The following is a 20032-nucleotide window of genomic DNA, read 5'->3' on the forward strand; positions in this document are numbered from 1 at the left end:
AGCTGTAATGTCAAAGTTCAACAAGAATGGTTTCTTCCTTAGAGGTAGGTCTTGTACTCAACTTTAAACAGAAGATACAGAAATAGCAATACAATACTCAGCCTTCCATGAGAATATGATTACAGCACAAAGTTAGAACTGCTTTAGTTAATCTATTTGTAAGTAACCTAGAAACCTTGTTTTTCCAGTAATTATAGTTTGACTACTTCAGCTTCTGTTGGACTGAAACTTGTACAGCAAGCCATCAGTCTGCAATCTGAAGATATATTTTATGCACTATATTTAATTAATTCTGATTTGTTTAGTCATATCTGTTAGATGAAAACTGAATAGCAAAAGCCTCTCTTCAAAAAGATCATTGGAACAATTTTCCAAGAGTTTAGTCCATAAAGTGAATTGCTCTTAGTATCCTGAAACAAAAATCTTTGAAACAGCCAGGATAGTAGTATTTGAAAAACATATACAGTATGCACTGGACTATCCATTACTATCTATCTATCTATATATACACACACACACACACTAATATTCTAGGCTATTGTTTAATACTTGGTATCTTTAGTATATGAAATCCCACTGAGTACTCTGGGATTTTGTACAATACAACAGATCTATTGACGGCCTCATGCCTGAGAGATCCTTAGGCCTGATAAGAAATCAAAATGATGATCTTGTTTAGTAATTTTAGTACACAAACAAGTATTGACTTTAATGGGACTATGCAGAGAACTGCAATAACTGCACTAGTGTCTGATCTGATCCAACTTATCTAGATCCCCAACTTGATGTCAGTGCAACTCTCTGAAAACATATGAATCATAGCAAGTTGACACTTACGTGATCTCCAAAAGCCTAAGACCTAACAAAATATCAAGGGAAATGTTTGCAATTTGCATTTTATTTCTTACAGTACTTTTAAAAAACAGAGAATGTTAAATATAGAAAACTCTTAGAACATTAAATTGACAGTCAAGGAAATTCAAAGTTAAGGATGTCACTATGTCCTTGGCCTCATTCCACTGCAATCTGAGATCCCTGCAATAAACAAGCTATATTAGGGACAGTATGGAAACCTTAACTCTGAAATTCCTTGCTTTAGAACCTTTAAGTCAGATTTAACATACAGTAGTTGCATATGTATAAAGGTGGACGTGAGTATGTGTGAAAAGCACATTCAAAGCATTCCAGCCAGGCCAAGCAAAAAATTGAGGTGTTTTGGTAAACTCACACACTTACATACACACGGTGTGAGGGTGAGGCACAAACAGCATCTGTAGTGTTACTTATTTTGTTTGGGGTGAAAACGAGAAAGAAGAGCCCAACTACCTCTGAACACTGGGCCAGGCTCAAAATCAAACACTATTTCACTGGGGACAGAATGTAGGAGGGGACTGGGAGTCCGGGATTGGTATTTCCGAAGACAGCGCATCAGCTGGTTCAAAGGGGCTGTTAGAGAGAAAGAGACGGGCAGGCAGAGACAGGAAGACAGACACACAGAAGAAATGAAAGAAGTCATGGGAAATAACTAGGAGGCTTTGACGCCTATTCATAGATTGCTTCTGGATTTTGAAGGGAAAAAAACATCTCCAATTATTAAAAACATACTTTCAAGAATGGGAATAGCCAATTGTTCTCAGATGCCAAGCAGACAGCTTATGACCAAAGTTAAAACTGACATGATAGTATGACATTTAAATGCTGGACATAATGGGCAAAACTTGTTGAAAGCCACAGCTATCAAGACATACAAGATAGTTAAAACTGGCAAATTCTTTATAAGTAGGTTCATGGATTTAAGGCGGGGGAAAAAAGGGGTGGTACTAGAGCCAGTATAAGGAATCATAGCTCCTGAAAACACAAAGCAGTAGCCAGCTACCACCTTACTAGTTACCAGATACAGATGGCAAAACCAAAGTCAGCTGTAGCTTAAGGTATAAGACCCTAGCCACTGAGCTAGAGAGATCAGGCTAACTCAAGACTTTGCTGAGGGGTGAAGCAAGTCATAGTTAATAGGAAACATCAGGCCTGTTCATTATTTGGAGCAGGGTGAGTGGTCACATACATCTCCTCTTTATTAAGAGTCAGCTATGTCATCTCAAGTGACTAAGTACAGCAAAGGAGACATTTTCACAAGACCTTGACAGCCAGTGCTTAGGGTTCTTCCTAGGGAAAGCAGACTTCACAGTAGTGATTGTGGGCTCATGTGTGACACGTGAAGAAAAATGGTAATTCTGTCTTGTTTCACTAATTTTGCCTTAGCTAAGAGTTAAGGCTGTCTACCAACAGTGCTGTTGAAAGGCATACAAGAGATCAGGCTTTAATAGTCATAATTATTTGTTTCCCAGGTTAACAAAGGCATGCAGTACAGCAAAGCAGCAGCTTCAGCTGGGGAGAAGGGAAGAAGGAGCTCAAGTATCTAATGCCATTTACAACACACAGCAGTTTATATGGCCAGGTTCACAAAACATGTTGACAGACTTCAAAGGAAGTCCCTGATGACTCCTTAGGTGGAAGGGTCATGGCTGACATAAAGGGCTTTGAGAATGGGATTGGAGGTTAAGTATATGTTGGGGAGAATCCTCAAGGCTCCATCAGGAACTGAGGGAATTCCCCTTTAGAAATACAATTATTTTAAAATTAAAAAACACTGGCTACCATTTCACAGCCTTTCCTCCTTCCCTCTCCCCCACTCCTAGAATGACTGAAACCCTGATCAGACAGATGCTAAACATCATGGACAAACAAATGTAAATACATTTCATTGCTCTTTTCACATTTCTCTCTGTGTCTGTGTTTGGAGGAATGAAGTAGTACAAAGGGGAGGGGCTAAGGCAATCATGTAATTACATTTAGTAAGAGAAGATAGTTCTAAGACTACTTACCTCCCTCTCCTCGTAACCCCTGGTCTCTAATCAAGTCCTACAAACAAAAGCACAAGTGTATGTATCTGGTTCATATATTATTATTTGTATCACTGTATTGCCTAAAAGGCCCCATCAGGATTGAAGCTCCATCACACTAAGAATTGTCCAAAGAGTAAAAGCCAGCCTCTGCCCTGAAAAGCTTACAATCTAATAATTACAGTAGCACTCAAAATATATAATAATGTATGAAACTTTAAGAAATCACTTAATTTCAAATAGTGTAACCCAACACTAACCTGAAATATAGGCTAGTTAAAACAGATGCATACTTGTAGGTATTGATTTAGGCCTGCAATTAGTCAACATGAAAGGGGAAATATTGAACCAAATCAGGAATCATTTTTTCAGTTATGTTGTGAGAGACATAAAATGCTCTTGAATGTCATATCAGAAGCTGGGACATCAATTTCTTAAGTGGACAATACTGATTCACAAAAGTTTCCTTAAGCTTTTCCTGTAACAAGGTACCTGATTTCTACACCAAATGCTCTCAAGTTCTTTTCAAAGATGTTAATTAATTTTATCAGGTTCTTTTAGGTTGCATGTAGTATGCATTGATTGTATTTGCTACAAAATATCCAGGGACCATAACACAATAACTGAGCAATTTTACAAGTAGTAGTAAACATCAATTTTTGAACAGAGAAAAGTTATGCAAATTCCCTTCACGCATCACTTTTCATTAATGAGCCTTAAGTGTTTGAATCTGGTGGCCTGGTGACCCAGTAGGTTAATGTACTAACCTTTTGCTCTTACTTAGATCACAGGTTCAAGGAGTTTGTTCATCTTTATGTTTCGGTAGCTTTGCTGCTAAATCAAAACAACTCAACTGACAACTCAGTGATTTTCAGAGAGCAGGCTAATGGACAGGTAATGGTACTAAAAATCAGGATTCAGGCTTTAGTACCCCAATCACATTGCCAAACTCATCCATTTTATCCTCACCCATAACAATTTTACATTCAACAACACTTTGTCCAAATCATGGGAACAACCATGGATACTGGGATAGCTCCCCAATATGCCAATTTCTTCATGGGCCACCTTGAGGAAGAATTTCTGGACAAATGCACCATGAAACCAATGATATACCTGGGATACACTGATGATATTTTCATCCTCTGGACAGATGACCTAAACTCCCTTAATCCACAATTTTAACAACCACCACCCACCCGTTAAACCTTCTCTAGAACACTCCCACACTAACATCAACTTCCTGGACACCACGATTAGCTTCAACAATGGAACCCTACAGACAACTAAATACATAAACCCATGGATCATCATACCTACTTTCACAGATCCAGTAACCACCACAAACATACCAAGAAATCTGTTGTCTACAGCCAGGCACTCAGATACCACAAAACACGTTTTGAGGAGAAATTCCAGGATATAGACCTTAACACTCTTAAAACTGCCTTCACCAAACAAGGATACTCCAACAGAGAAGTAGATCACGCCATAGAATGGGCCACCCATATACCCCGAGAGAACCTGCTTCACTATAGAAATAACCCCCCCTCCAACTGTACATCCCCAGTTGTCATCTATTACCCCACATTGGAACCCATATGGGGTATCATTAAACAGTTAAAACCCATACTCAATGGAGACCACATCCTGAAAGAAATCTTTCCTGAACCCTGTCTTATGGCCTCAAACATAGCCCCAATCTCTCCAAGCTCATCATCAGAAGCAAGCTCCCCAGAGACCAGGATACACCAACTCAAAGCAGCACCAGACCCTGCCAGAACAGATACAAAGTCTGCAGACATATCTCCACTGCTACAATGATCAACACACCTTTTAAGATCCTACACATATGCCTAGCACAACATGTAGTATACCTCACCCTGTGCACTAAATGCCTCAATATCAACTACATAGGTGAAATAAGACAATCACTACGTTCTCGAATGAACTCACACAGAAAAATGCTAAAGGACAAAAATACCATATCATCTGTGGGTGAACAGTTATCACAAAAAGATCATTCTATATCTGACCTCTCAGTCATCATCCTCAAAGGAAACCTGCACACCTTCAAAAGACGAGCCTGGGAGCTTAAATTCATGAGTTTGCTAGAAACTAAAAAAAACAAGGACTGAATAGAGACATTGGATTTATGGCTTATTACAACAATCTATAACCCATTAAATCTCTCCCCCAGCTTTCGCCCCCTATGACTGGAGAGGTGTTAACAGGCTACTTCACTGAATGTTCCCTTGAAAATGTGTGTTAACTACTTACGCTAAACAATCTGTTCCACCTTGTATTTAGCTGTGACACTCTTGAGTACATTTCCCAGCCCAGAAGAAGAGCTCTGTGTAAGCTCGAAAGCTTGTCTCTTTCATCAACAGAAGCTGGTCCAATAAAAGATATTACTTCACTCACCTTGTCTCTCTAGGATACAGGTATGTGTTAGAAAAACTGGGAAGATACTGGTGTTAGTAGTAGTTTGCATAGTGCTGGACAGCATTATGCCTAGTTCGAAACAATGTATTTGTCCTTCATTTTCATAAATGTTAAAATTCAGCCTCCAAAATGTCAAAGGATACAGACAAAAAAATTCAAGACAATCATATTGTAGAAAATTATTGGAGGTTCAAGGAGAATGTTAAGGGTGATACATGTGGGGCAATAGATGATTTCTGAGATTCAAAGCAGCATCTGGTAATTTCAAATTCAGTTTATTGCAAGAACCACATCCTCCAACGCCAGGAACATTATTCCCATTGTAAGTGATACAAGAAAGCAAACATTTAAAACAACATTTCCAATACTTGGGATGTCTTACATGAGTTGTTACTGGCTTTTCAGGATCATCACTGTGGGGTGTTGCTAGCAATAATAAGTTCAGGAATTGATCTTAAAACTAATTGTTAGTGGCAGTGTGCTTGTGTGGAGAAGTGGGGATATGATTGTCAAGAGAGATTCAATATTATTTGTGAAGGGATTGCTTGATTTTTTCCCAGTTCTGGCTGGTAAAAACTCTTCTCTCATTAGTTAGGATTTATGAAGATTTAAGCAGATCAACAAGGATTTATTTAGAACAATAACATTTGTGTGTTTTATGAGCTCAGTGGCATGTATTAAGAAAGCTGATCAACTCCACTGTTATTGATCAAACTTATATTGATACTTACATCAATATTGACAGGCTCTATTGTATTGATGTGCACATTGGGTGCTGAAGACGAGCGGTCTCGTTGCCCAAATTGATTCCGATGGTCTTCATCTGCTGGTCGGAAGGGCTGTGGGATTGGAATGGATTTTGAAGGAGAAGGACTAGGGAGAATTGGTGGTCTGAGAAACAAAGTCAAGGAAAAAGAGGATTTAGGGGTACAAATGGCTTCACATATTCTATAGTGGGTGTGGCAAATCCTTTTCTTTTCAATTATGATATATATAAAAAGATCATTTTTTTAGTAGGCCAGTATAAAGACCCAATCAAAACCAATTTATATTTAACTGTCTATACTCCCCTAGGATTAATTGTAACTAATCCCTGCTGTGTGAACTCCCTAATTACAAAACAGTGAAACAGAATGTTCTGGGGTTAAAGCATAAACAATCTTTACTGAATCTAGTTACCTGTGTTAATCCCTTTATGCTAGGAATCAATGAGGTCAGATGTGCATTGCAGAGAATGGGATGCTCCACAGTTTCTTATACTAAGGGGCAAATGTGGTACCCCTTTCTTAACGGTAACCCAATGAGAATTAAAGGTGATGTACTACACCAGTGACCTGCGTTTGAATGATCTCGCAGAATAAAGTGCATATAAGAATAGAATTGCTGCGCAGTAGAGATGGACTGAAAACTATAAGTTAGCAAAGGTAACAATGTTACGGCTGTCATTGTAATTGGAATTATTAGTATCAAACTAAAAATAAAAATACTAACTTTTAACCTCTGTCTTCAGCAAATCACTTAAAACAATTAAATATTTTTAAACATTACTTATAAATATTACAATAACTGAATTGGAGAGCTTTGACCTGAAACATACAGTTCAGAATATATAGACCAGTTTTTGAGGAAAAGTAGCTGTTGCAGGTCATTAAAATGCCACTAAAACCTTAACCTTTGATTTGTGGAGTCCTGTGCATTTACTTAACAGAGAAAGTATCTACATGTGCCTATCCTTTTTATGAGTAAAAAGGCAAGATGTCACTTATCTTGGTACTCTGGTTAAGGGTAGTAAATCAATATTTGTCTATTATTCAATTCAAGGTCAATCATTGCTGGGTCTGTCGGTAAGATTTAATAGATTTAGGCAAAAAGTCAATGAGAAATGCCTGCTTTTCTTCTTCAAAGGTCACTTTACACTTACAGCACACTTGATAGCAGGTAACAGTCAATTTGAACTAACTGCAAATATGTCTTCTCATAACAGAGCAGTACTCTAGTCTGGAGACTGATAGATGAGTTAACCACATCCACAAAGGCTAGGCTAGGGAAGGGCTTTAGAAGTGGAGGCAAAGGACAAAGCAGCATGTAGCACCAATAAAGTTCTATCATGTCCCCTTTAAATAAATTCTTTCTAATCTTTTGTTCACTGATCTTTAAGGGCAACAGCACCCTCAACAGAGACAGTGGTCTTTTTTTATTTTTAACCCAAGGAGGATATCTTGAAGTCTACCTTATGGGCAGAGCTATATTTATCCCATTTTTCATTAGAGATTTTATATAGTTTAGCATAGGCCCTGGAAATAGATGGCTTCTTTCAACCAAATTATTGTGCACTCACTACCCTTCTCCAAAAAGCTAAGCATCGGGGAAGCACAATCTGTCTTGATTTTCTTTTCCTTCTGGGGAACATTTGCAAGGGAATAAGGGACCCTGAGTTTTCCCATCTAGGATAGCCTGCATCATTTACTTTTAAGACAGTGGTACTCCGACCTCAGTGGTTCAGGAGTCAAATTAGAACTCAACATTAGACAAAAGAGCCACAGCGTAGGTGTTCTTGTCTCCCTGAGCTACTGATTAGAGAACTTTGGTAGCAGTGTCCATTCGGCCCGCACGTACACTGTACTCCCCACTGTGCTCTGCCATGGGGCTAACCAGCGCTGCATGGGCAAACCCCCCCTTAGTTTCTTCTCTATTGCAGAGTCCCTGACAAGAACTCTGAAGTGGAGAGGAGGATGGTGGGTCATGGAACACTCCTAGGGATATGCATCTCAAAGAACTATCGTTACTGCACAAGGTGAGTAACTTCCTCTTCTTCTTCAAGTAGTATCCCTATGGGTGCTCCACTGTGACTCATGAGCAGTATCCCAATGGAGGGTTGGGGCTTTGGAGGTGCATCTGTTATAGATGATAATACTGCAGCACCAAAGTTGGCATCAGAAGCCGAGTCACCTGTAACTGCATAGTGTTCTGCCAAGGTATGTACAAACACCCAGGTGGCTGGTCTACAGATTTCCAAAATAGGGACATTCTTGAGGAAGGAAACTGAGGTGGAAATTGACCTGGTGGAATGGGTACAGATTTCAGATGGACGAATGATCTTGTAAATCTCATAACATCGTTTAATGCAGTTCGAGACCCATTTTGAGAGTCTCTGTGCAGATATTGCTGTACCTTTTGATGAGTCTGCAATGGAAAGGAAGAGCTTAGGAGATTTCCTAAAGGTCTTTGTCCTGTCCAGGTAAAAGGCCAGAGTCCTTCTAACCATGTGTAGTACAGCCTCCCTGTTATCCTAGTAAGGCTTAGGGTAAAAAGTTGGGAGGTGAATCAGTCGATTCATGTGAAAAACCAAAATCACCTTGGAGATGAACTTCAGGTGCGGTCTGAGAGTAACCTTGTCTCGAAAGAATACTGTATAACGGGGGTGAGCCATCAGTGCCGATATCTCCCCTATTCTCCTTGCCAAGGCGATTGCCACCAGGAATGCTGTCTTCATTGACAGGTATGTGAGCAAACAAGTGGCCATGGGTTCAAAGGGCGGCCTAGTTAGGCTCTTCAGTACTCTAAGTTCTAGGTCCCATATTAGGGTGGGACGCCTGGGTTAGGGAAAAAAGTTTACTATACCCTTGAGGAATCATTTTGTAGTTGGATGCGAGAACCCTGAGTATCCCTCTATTTGTTGATGAAAGGCTGCTAGGTGTACCTTCAGTGAACTAAGAGATAGTCCCGATTTTCATTTAGAGAGTAGCAGATGTCAGGGAAATTTGCTTGGAATTACATCAAATCTGAAACCCGGTCCACTTTTGCAGGTACATATGACGAGTAGCCGATTTCCTACTGTGTAGTTACACTTTCTGTACCTTCTCAGAGCAGGACCTTTCTATGCGCTGAACCATGAAGGAGCCAGGCATTGAGACGGAGTATCTGCAGGTTGGGGTGGAGAGTGTGTCTTTCGTTCTGCAAGAGGAGGTATGGAGTAGGTTGAAGAGGGGTTGGCAAACACCTTGCCAGCTGTGATAGGTAAGGGTACCACAACTGTCTCGGCCAGGTGGGAGCAATCAGTATAATGTTTGCGCTCTCTCTCTCTGTATTTTTAACAGGAATTTTAATAATAGAGGGATATATAGAAGGCCCTTATCCCACGAGAGAAGGAGAGCATCCCCTAAGGAGTGTTGTCCGAGGCCTGCCCTGGAGCAGTAGGATGGACGTTTCTTGTTCAGGTTAAGTGGCGAATAAGTCTATGGTCTGTGTCCCCCACCGTCTGAATATGTTGTGTAGTACTTCTGAGTTATGTTGTGTAGTACTTCTGTAGTACTCCCATTCATGGTCATGTGGGAACCTGTGGCTGAGACTGTCTGATGTTGTGTTCTGTACTCCTGGAAGGTACAACGCTGATATTGTGATACTGTGGGAAAGGCACCAGGTTCCATAGCTTTAGTGCTTTTGTGCAAAGGGAGGGTAATCTGGTGCCCCCCTTGTTTATGTAACGCAGTACATGCATGCTATGTTGTCTGTTATGACCCTGTATGTGTACTTCTGATCAGCGGAAGGAAGTGAGCACATCTGACTGCTCTGAGTTCAAAGAGGTTGATGTGAAGAGACGTCTCCATGGATGACCACTTGTCCTGTGTCGTGAGGTTGTTGAGATGTGTGCACTACCCTATGAGGGATGCATCAGTGGTGAGTAGTAATGATGGGGAAGATTCTGAGAAGGGGATCCCTGTGCAGACATATGTTGGGTCCTTCCACTAGTCCAGGGAGTGTTTGACTTTGGTGGGCAGCGACAGAGGTTTGTCTAGTCTGTCTCTGTTCGGCCTGTAAACCGAGCAGAACCACACCTGGAAACACTTCATGTGAAGCCTGGCATGAGTTATCAGGGACCTGCTTGCAGCCATATGCCCCAGAAGTTGAAGGCAGTGTCTGGCTGATATTAGAGGGTGGTTTGTACTGAATCTATGAGTGTGGACAAGTTGTGGAACCTCTGCTGTGAAAGGAGCATCCTCGCCTGTGATGAGTCAAGATTGGCTATAAATTCTAGGCACTGTACCAGAGCTAACGTCGATTTTTGGACATTGATCTGTAGGGCCAAATCCGTGAACAACTCCACAGTTGTTTGGGTGATCTGAAGAGCCTCGTCGAAGGAGAGGATTCTGAGGAGACAATTGTCCAGGTCGGGGTAGATCATGATCCCCTTCCCACTACGGAGAGGACCTTGGAGAATACTCTCAGAGCCGATGAGCGACCAAAGGGGAATACTCTGTACTGGTGATGATCCTGGTCCAGAGTAAATCTGAGGAATTGTCCGTCAGAAGGTAAGACTGATATGTGGAAATAGGTATGGGCCGAGAACAAAATCTCCCTGTTCCAAAGATGGAATAATCACTGCTAGTGTGACCATCTTGAATTTTTGAGCCTTGACAAATTTGTTCAGTGCTCTGAGGTCCAGCATGGGGTCTCCAACCTCCCTTCTTCTTGGTATCAGGAAATAAAAAGAGTAAAAACCTTTGCCTCATAGGTGATGAGTCACAGGTTCTATGGCTCCTAAGCAGAGAAGGTGATCTATTTCTTGTTAAAACAGACTCTCGTGAGAAGGGTCTCTGAAGAGGGATGGGAAAGGGTGTTGCGGGAGGGGGAAGGGAGATAAAATAGATTGCACACCCATTGTGGATGATTTCCAGAACCCATTTATCAGATGTTATTTGTTCCCAGTTGTGGAACAGAGCAAGGCGGCACCCAAATGGATGCGACAGGTTGGCTAGCTGGAGTTGGTGTTGAGGGGAGTGGTCTCTCGGCACCCTAATCAAGGCATCAAAATTAATGTTTTGAGGCGGATAGTTGTGAAGAGGAAGACTGAGGGTCTGATGGTTTGCATTTTGAAAATCTGGATTTTTTTCCTCTGAGGCTCATAGTAGCACTGAGTTGGAAAGTGTGCTGTGTGGGATTTATGTTGAGGTTCAAGACTAAATTTTCTTTTTTGTCAGGTATATAAATCCCTAATGACTGAGGAGTAGCCCTGGAATCTTTGAGAGTATGGAGGGACAAGTCAGCCTTCTCGGCAAACAATTTGTTGCCCTCAAAGGGAAGCTGGACAGGTGCAACCATGATGCTCGCCACATAACAACAGCTGTGGAGATGGATTGGGCTGTTGTCTTGGCTGCATCAAGCACTGACTGCAGTGCTGTCTTGGCCACCAGTTGTCCTTCATTAAGAATGGCATGAAACTGTTCCTGGTGTGATTCTGGGAGCTGATCAATAAATGTGTTGAGCTTGGAGTAACTGACGTAATTATATTTTGCTGTCAGGGCCTGATAATTTGCAATTCTAAATTACAGTGTGGTGGACGAATAGGCCTTTCTCCAAATAGGTCGAGACGCTTCCAGTCACTGTTATAAGGGGTGGACTTCACCTGGTGTGGATGACCTAGGGAGTTCACTGCATCCACAACAATTGAATTAGGGAGGGGATGGGGAAAAAAATTCTGTATCCTTAGCCACGACATAATATTTCTTATCAGCCCATTTGCAGGTAGGCATGACCAATGATTGAGTTTGCCATCTAAGCTTGGATTGGTCCAGAAGGACCTCGTTGATGGGGAGAGTTATTCTGGAGGAAGAGGAGGAGCGCAAGATGTCCAGAAGTTTATGATGGGTGTCTTTTACCTCCTCAAGAGGTATCTGCAAAGTGTCTGCTACCTATTTTGCCAAATCTTGAAATAGCCTGAAGTTGTTTGCTAGAGACAGCAGAGGAGGCATCACTGCCTTGCCTAGAGAGAAGGAAGAGATGTTGGTCTGTAGTGTGACCTCCTCAAATCTTACCTCCTCTTCTTTCATGATCCCTTCAGGAAGTTCAGAGGTTCTGGATACTGTGGCTGAGGGAGAGCGCCTCAAAGGTTCATGATGTGCTACACTAGATGTTCGGCAAGCCTGGAGTCTGTATGCCATCCAGGGATCCCAGTAGGGCCACTAGGGTGGTGGAAAGGGTCTTCATGGTTAGGCTCATGATTGGCCATACCACAGGGGTTGAGGAGCAAATGAAGGGTATGACTGAGGGGGCCAAGGTTGGTAGCGGACATTATAAGTAGCGTGGTTCTCCTCACTATCTGAGTCTCCACCAGAGAATGGAAGTGCATGACATGGTACCGGTGGAGACTCCCGTGTTCAAAGTAAACTCAGTATTGGGGCCCCAGTACTAAGCAGGGGAGACTCTGGTACCTCAGATACCCATGAGATCCTCTGAATGTCTGTACTCTTATGGTGCTGTCATACTCAGTACCAACGGTGGTTGTCAGTGCTGGGTCCATGGCACCGAGGCAGCTGGCAATCTAGGCCATACCGAGTGCTCTGAGGCTGGATGGCATGTCGTTGATGGTGCCAATGGTAATGCCCATTCTGGCAACATCTTCATGGAGGTGGTACGGTCTCTGTCCTTCCCTTTCCTTGTCAGTACTGTTGCTTCGGTGCCTATGCCCATCAGGTCCTTAGGTGCATCAACAGTACCTGCCACACCAGACCCTGCCGCACCAGACCCTCAGGAGCATGTTCGGATGGCCTTGGTGCAGTTGGTACTGATGATACCCAACGTGACAGAGATCTTTTTCTGCTATCCCGAGTCTCACTCTGGGGACCCATGGCTCTCTTTTTTGAAACATTTTTTGAGGGATCCATGGCTGTTTTCTTCTACTCATAGTCCTTAGATGTCAAGGGCTGTGGGGAAGATTCACACCACGTGGGTCACTCCTCGCACAGGTCCAGGGAAGACTGAAGGGCTGCTTCCATGAGGAGGAGTTTTAGTCTCAGTTCTGAGTCCTTCTGAGATTTGGATTTTAATTGTTGGCAGAAACCACACTTTTGGGAAATGTGGCTTTCCTCAAGGCAATGGATGCAGCGGGAATGTCTGTTCGCTACTGGGATGCTCTCTTTGCACAAGAGGCACCTCTTAAACCCCAGGGAATTGGGCATACCCTGCACTGGGGCAGTCCCCAGACAAAGGGGAAAAAACTAGAAGAATTCTACTACTAAGAATGGGATTAACTATTTGAATTCTAATAGATAACGATCCAATGAACGGACAGCCAATGGCTCCATCTCTAGCCAGAGGCAGTTGAGAAGGAACTGAGGCAGTTGAGAAGGTTTCACCTGTGCAGTGCTGGTTAGCCTTGTGGCAGAGCACAATGGGAAACAGCACATGTGCAGGCCTAATGCACACTGCTACCAAAGTTCTCTGATCAGCAGCACAGGGATGCAAGCACACCTACGGTGCAGCACCCATAGAGACACTACTTGAAGAAGAAGGGATAGTCCATTGTCCTTTGGGGTATGACCTTACCTGTGTGTGGGGTTCAGCTGCAGCTCTAAACCCCAGCCTACAATATGGGTACAGAGTGCTGATAAGGAGGGGAAGACAGAAGCAGCAGCAGGTGGGAGAGAAGGGAGAGCTGCTAACAAAATCCAAGGAACAGTAGCCTAAATCAGAGAGCAAATAAAAGGAAGTATTTCTTTACACAATGCACAGTCAACCTGTGGAACTCCTTGCCAGAGGATGTTGTGAAGGCCAAGACCATAACAGGGTTCAAAAAAGAACTAGATAAATTCATGGAGGATAGGTCCATCAATGGCTATTAGCCAGGATGGGCAGGGATGGTGTCCCTAGCCTCTGTTTGCCAGAAGCTGGGAATGAGCGACGGGGGATGGATCACTTGATGATTACCTGTTCTGTTCATTCCCTCTGGGGCACCGGGTACTGGCCACTGTCAGAAGACTGGATATGGGGCTAGATGGACCTTTGGTCTGACCCAATAGGGCTATTTTTATGTTCTTATGAGAAGCGCTGTTTACTGTGGCACAGATGCAGCAAACTGGTGCTGTGATGCACTTCCAGGACTCATAAAGGAGGGGAGTAGTTTATGTGCCAAATTCTGAAAGTCTGCTGCTTCTCTTATGTTTGTGGCTGTGGTTAACTCTCATTTTCCAGGCTATATGAGAAGAGAGTTCTTTCTGGGTATACTGGGAGGTTTGTCACATCCAGCACAGTATCTTCCCGGGCCCATATACATATATTCCAATCTTCCACTGTGGAGGCCTTTAAATCAGTCATAAATAAAATATTAATGGCCTACATGGCAAATGCCTGGCACATCCCTACCCCTTAAAAGACATTACTTTAACTCCTATAACAATTGAAAACAGACTCTGTATTTCTACAGTGTGTTTGTGCTAGAAGGGAGGATGAAGTCCTGTTTTGATTCCTATTTTACTGACATCAACCTGCAGGAATTTCTGTTAGAGAGAAAAGTAACGTTCAATCTCCCAAGAAAGGAGAGCATGCCTAAGCTATTGCACTAATGAGACAGTCTAAGATTTAATCTTTTGCCCACTGTCACAAATAGCAACATTCCCATTGACTTCAAGTGATGCAAGTTCGAGGCCACTGGGAATAGGAATGCAGCTTGGATATATGCCTGCAAATGACAATTAATATTTCATAGATCTTACAGAACCACAACTCCTCCCCACCACACACACACACAATGTCCTCAAAATATCTAAATGCCCGAAACATTTTTTTAAATATATAATTGTCTTTTAAAATTCTGTTCCCCTTACAAATACCAAAGATGAATTGTCTATGTTTCCTTACACCCACCAACGTGACTTTTCATGTGCTTAAGGCTTTGTCTACCCAGGAAAGGTTTTTTGACATAGTTTTTCCCTCACTATAGTTATACAGATACAATAAAAGTGAAAGAGTGTATCCAACATTGCTTTGTCTAAAGTGGCTTAGGCCACTTCGCTTGTGAGAAGCAGCATCCACACAGAACTATGATTTTTCAAAATGAGAGCCATTTTCTGGGCTGGTATCTCAGGGTACAATTTTCTGGCGCTAGGTTCAATGCATTATAAGTTATTTGTCATGGTAGATTGTGAGATACCTACTGGAATTCTGGGACTTGGGTCAAACTCCCATGATTCCTTTCACTGTATACCATAATTAGCCTGTTTTTCGCTAGCCAGCACCATTTTTTTGAAGTTTCAAACAAATTTTCAAATTACAACCCGCCAGGATGCTGAGCACCTTGATCCTGACCATTATTAGGGTTGCCAAGTGTCTGGTTTTCTGGTCAAAAAGGGGACCTGGCCGCATCCCGTTAAATGTACTGACCATACTCCAAAAGTCCTGTTACCATGGAGGGGGAGCTGGGCAGAGGCACCAGGTCATCAACCTGCCTGCTGGCCCCTATCCAGCCAGGGCCACCTCCTATCTGCATCTCGTGGGCAGGCAAGTAGCAGACTCTGCATCAGGCTGAAACTCCCGTCCCAGCCCTGGAGCAGAGGGAGGTGGAGAGGACCAAGCAATGAGGAAAAGGGGGGGGGGAGAGCGGGGGCGGGGCCTCAGGGGAAGACGCAGGGCAGGGGTAGAGCCTCAGGGGGTCCGGTTTTTAGAAATAAGTTGGCAACCCTAATTAACACAAACAGGGCACTCCAGATGTATTGGTAATCAAGCCGTTGGCTTTGAAGGCGATGGAAGATCGCTAGAGCCCTGTGTTTTACACAAATATGAAATAACACGAAATAAAACAAATAATGTATAAAAGAAAAGAAAATGAAAAAACTCAGCCCGTAGCGGTGGCCCCTGTCCACAGGGTATGGCCTGGCTCCTCATTCAGGGCACATGGTCGCATCACCCAGAGTAGGGAGCCAAGCTCAGACCCTGTAAGGCAAGAGCTGCTGCTGTGGGGTGAGTGCAGGGCAGACTTGCCCAGGGCTTCCCACTGCCTGAGGGCAAGAACCCCCTTTCCCCTTAAGCCAGACTTGACCCCTCTCCCTCCATGTGGATAAAATGGATACCACAAACAATGCCAGGCAGATACTACTAGAGAAGGAGCAGCTACTTCTGCACAACATTTTCTGGGACAGGCTTTACTCAGTGCAACATTACTTGTGGCCCAAACCAGTCAGCACCTACTGGTGGGCTGGGACAGTGCTGCAAACTTTCAGGACACAGAAGGGCACTTTCCTAGAAATCTGTGTAGAACTCAGTCTGGAGTTGCAATGCTGGACCACCACAATGAGTGTCCCCCCTTAGCATGGAGAAGTATGTGGCCACTGCCATATGGAAGGTCACCATCTCCAATTGTACAAGTCAGTAGCTAACCAGTTTGGTGTGGCTAAATTGACAGTATAGAGACTTTTGGAACACTATGAATAGCCGGAAAGGATACCTCAACCAAATGTCCCTGTGGTCCAGGGAACTAGGTCACAGGTGCAATGTGCTATTTGAAAGCAGGGTGCAGGTGAGGAAAATACACGTAATGTACTGAATGAAATGAATACAAAGTAATGTATATAGTTTGTGAATTAACTTTATTAGGAATGCATATTGATAGGAAGAGCTGGCTGAAAAACTTCATTGATACAAGTGCAATGGTAAACAAACTATTGATTTAACACATAGGAAAATTCTTTTTAAGTTTGCACTTAAAGGTATAGAGGGAATATATGTTTCTTAAGATAGGGACTCAAAAATGTGTAGGTGGGGATCACTGGCAGTCTCTCCTTCTCTTGGGGGTTGAATGGGATGGAGAACTGTCTCTCTCTTGCAGTTGGGGAATGAATGGGGGCTCCTAGTACACTGTGATCTTAATAGGCGGCAGTGCAGGATTAGGTTAGAGTGTTACACAGGAATATAGCGTAACACTGTTCTCCAGCAAACTTGTCTCCTTCTGCATCATGTCCAACATGTCCCTTTCTCTGGTCAGTCAGTCCATGTGCTCTCTTGACAACTCCTCAGCATATGCCCTGTTGTCCTCTCTCTCATTCCTATCCCGCAGCACAAATCTTTTGCTCCGTTCCCTGGGTTTTTTGCACTCTGCTGGGACTCATTCATGAGGTCACCAAACATCTTCTTTATCTTCTCTCTCTACCCTTAGAGGATTGCCAGGAACTCAGCTATTGGTAACACCCCATTCGATGTGGGCTGTGCCATGCCACAGACTAGGAGAACAGAGAAACCATACACGTAGTTACTATACCAATATAATAGCCACCATGCCAAAAATGACAAAATGTTACTTCTCTCCAAATTTTCTCAATTTTGGAATTCCATTCCCTTGAGTTCTTCCCAGCCTGCGGTACGCTTGTATATAATACTTTTTTGACATTATTTGCCCTCTAGTGGGGTTCCCTGCAATATGGTGTAGTAGCGCCTTTTAAATTAAAACTATCCTTACATTTTGTGTATGTGTGTTTGCTTGTCTGGGGATGGGGGAATGGAAGGCATGTGTGTTCCCATGAGACAGGCTAATTGATTGTAGAACCCTGCAGCCTGCCCTTACATTGGTGGGTATTACTCTGAGGCATGTTCAGAAAACAAAGGACAACCAGGAAGATATGTAGCATCGTTATTTGTTATTGGTCACTGAGCTGTTGCGGGAGTGAAGCATCACCTACACGAGTCTCTCTGGGAAGGCAGCAATATCTTGTAATGTGTGTGTCAAACTATATCACTATCTTTGCTTAAAAGTCTTATTTCTAATTCTAAACCATCTGATCAGCATAAAGCACACTACAAAATAAACAGAATTTTGCAGCTGTGATGCATGTCCTGTACTGGCTTTACCAACGCAATGTACTGCAATAAATGAGTGCTTTGTGAAAAGCTTATATGCCTTTTATAATGCCTGCCACCACATATGCCTTCAAGTCTATGTAATATGAAATGCCTAAAAGAACCTCTAGTGGCCAATTTATCTTGTTTACCTTCACATATATGAAAAAGCTCAAGGCAATGACTAAACTATGGTCTTACATGAATTTTCTACTACTTCTTGCTTGTTCTTTCCCTACATCGGAAGCAATTTGTTTTTACATTTTTCTCTCTGCTATCTAGTCACCATGTTGTGTAGTGCCATATGGGTGGTAGTAGGTGGGGGCAGAGGTGGTTGAGGGATAGAGAAATTTAACATCAAGCAGCATGGGGAAGAGGTGGTGTGGTGTGTTTTGGTCTATGGACGTGGGATTAAATATTTTGCATGGGGAGAAAAGCTACTTTTAACAATTTGTATTTTCAGCTTGTGTTTCCAGCTTCCATGCTGTTGGGACCAGAGAAAAGCTGAGTAAGCCAAGGAGTAAAGGTGCTGCAAAGAGATGGACACGTCTGCCATCGTTATAGCAACATCCACTAGACATGGCGTCGCACAGCCAGCACCCAGAAGAAAGGTTTCCAAATCCCCCTAAGCAGGCACTAACGGGATGGATAATAGTAATACAGCACTCAGTACTTACTGGATGAGATCCCTCTGCAGCATTCTCACTCTAGCTCTCTGGCAGGGTCCCTGGGGGTGTATCAAGCTGGGTCTCTGTTAAAGAGATCTTGGCTGCACAGGGGAAATCCCTCCTGGTCAGGTGTCCATGGTTGCCTGTGTAGTTTCCAAAGGTGTGTCTGTTTTATTATGGACCATGGCTCAGCTGTCAACATATACCGGGGTTCTGTGGTGGCCTCTTGGGCAAAAATCCAGTCCAGCTCTTCAAAGCATACATATGTGATGGGAGCATTAACGGAGGTCTTGTTTTTATCTTTAGCATTTTTAGTAATTCTGAATCAGCTGCTTGCTTTGGCACAGCACTAGCTCGTGTCCCAGGAGTACCCCTTCTCCTGCGTTTGCTCTGCTAGCTGCTGGTGAATCTTGGCATTCCGATGATTACTGGACAGATGAGAGTAAACATATTCTTCTCTCCACAGGGCAAGGCAGTACAGCATTCCCTGATGGGAACATGCAGAAGTACAGAGCACGGTGGCTTGAAAGGATTTGGTGTGTGTGAATTTATCACAAGCTGGCATCGCAAACAGATGGATATGGATATATGTCAGTGTTTAAACAGAGGGGGGACATCCAGTCAAGAGGACTCCAAAGCACAGGTAGCCAGGCAGGCCAATGTAGATGTGAAGTAATGTGCAGGTAGGGATGGTAGTGGGAGGACTACCTGAAGCAGTGTTGTTCATCTGAAATGGAGATGTGTCCATACAAACCATACACTTCCATAACTCACTCTGAAATAAAGTTATGTTGCTTCAAAGCGAATTATTTATAGCTGGATAAGATACAAAATAAAGCAAAAAGAGAGAACTTGTGTGTGGATGCAAAGCAATTTATACTGAAAAAACCTAAAGATATATCAAAAAACTTTCCAGTTTAGACCAGGCCTACATTACCACTATAGGCAAAAAAGTACAACTAAGGTCCCTATCCTGCAAACATTTATGCATATGCTTCACTTTAAACATGTGACTAGTTCCCATTGAAATCAGTGGTACTACTGGTGAACTTAAAGTTGAGCACATGTGCGAGTATTAGCAGGATGGGGACCTAATTACGCAGGTGAGCGAAGAGGCTCTGAAGGAGTATTCTGAATACATCAAGGCAAACAGTACTAAAATGTCAAGTCATTAAGCAGCAGGAGTAAGGTCCTACCCAATAGAATCTGATGGGGGCACTGAGGAGTACGATCCAGATGCTTGGGTGGTCTCTCCTAAGGAGGCCTCCTCCTGCGATATTGGGTGGTGTTCAAAGAACTTGGAGACAAACAGCAAACTGTGAGGCAAGAACAAAAACAAAACAAAAACAAACCTAACTTGTGCAAAACCCAGAAGGTTCACAACATAATATGCACAGAAGAAAAAAAAAGTCACGTATC

The 20032-nt window shown here is 42.9% G+C and overlaps 1 protein-coding gene across 3 annotated transcripts in view; it reads right to left on the reverse strand.

The window, feature by feature from the left end:
• Nucleotides 1–20032, reverse strand: part of BRAF (B-Raf proto-oncogene, serine/threonine kinase) — a 134610-nt gene that overhangs the window by 31249 nt on the left and 83329 nt on the right. For 2 of the 3 annotated variants that reach the window (XM_034779507.1, XM_034779526.1), the window contains 4 exons: nucleotides 19810–19929; nucleotides 6077–6236; nucleotides 2883–2919; nucleotides 1327–1446 (listed from right to left, as the gene is read on the reverse strand). In XM_034779507.1, coding sequence (XP_034635398.1) covers nucleotides 1327–1446; nucleotides 2883–2919; nucleotides 6077–6236; nucleotides 19810–19929 — 437 coding nt within the window. The remainder of the gene's footprint in view (nucleotides 1–1326; nucleotides 1447–2882; nucleotides 2920–6076; nucleotides 6237–19809; nucleotides 19930–20032) is intronic. The other variant, XM_034779516.1, reaches the window with a different exon arrangement.

This window comes from Trachemys scripta, chromosome 1, assembly GCF_013100865.1.
Source record: "Trachemys scripta elegans isolate TJP31775 chromosome 1, CAS_Tse_1.0, whole genome shotgun sequence".
NCBI lineage: Eukaryota > Metazoa > Chordata > Testudines > Emydidae > Trachemys > Trachemys scripta.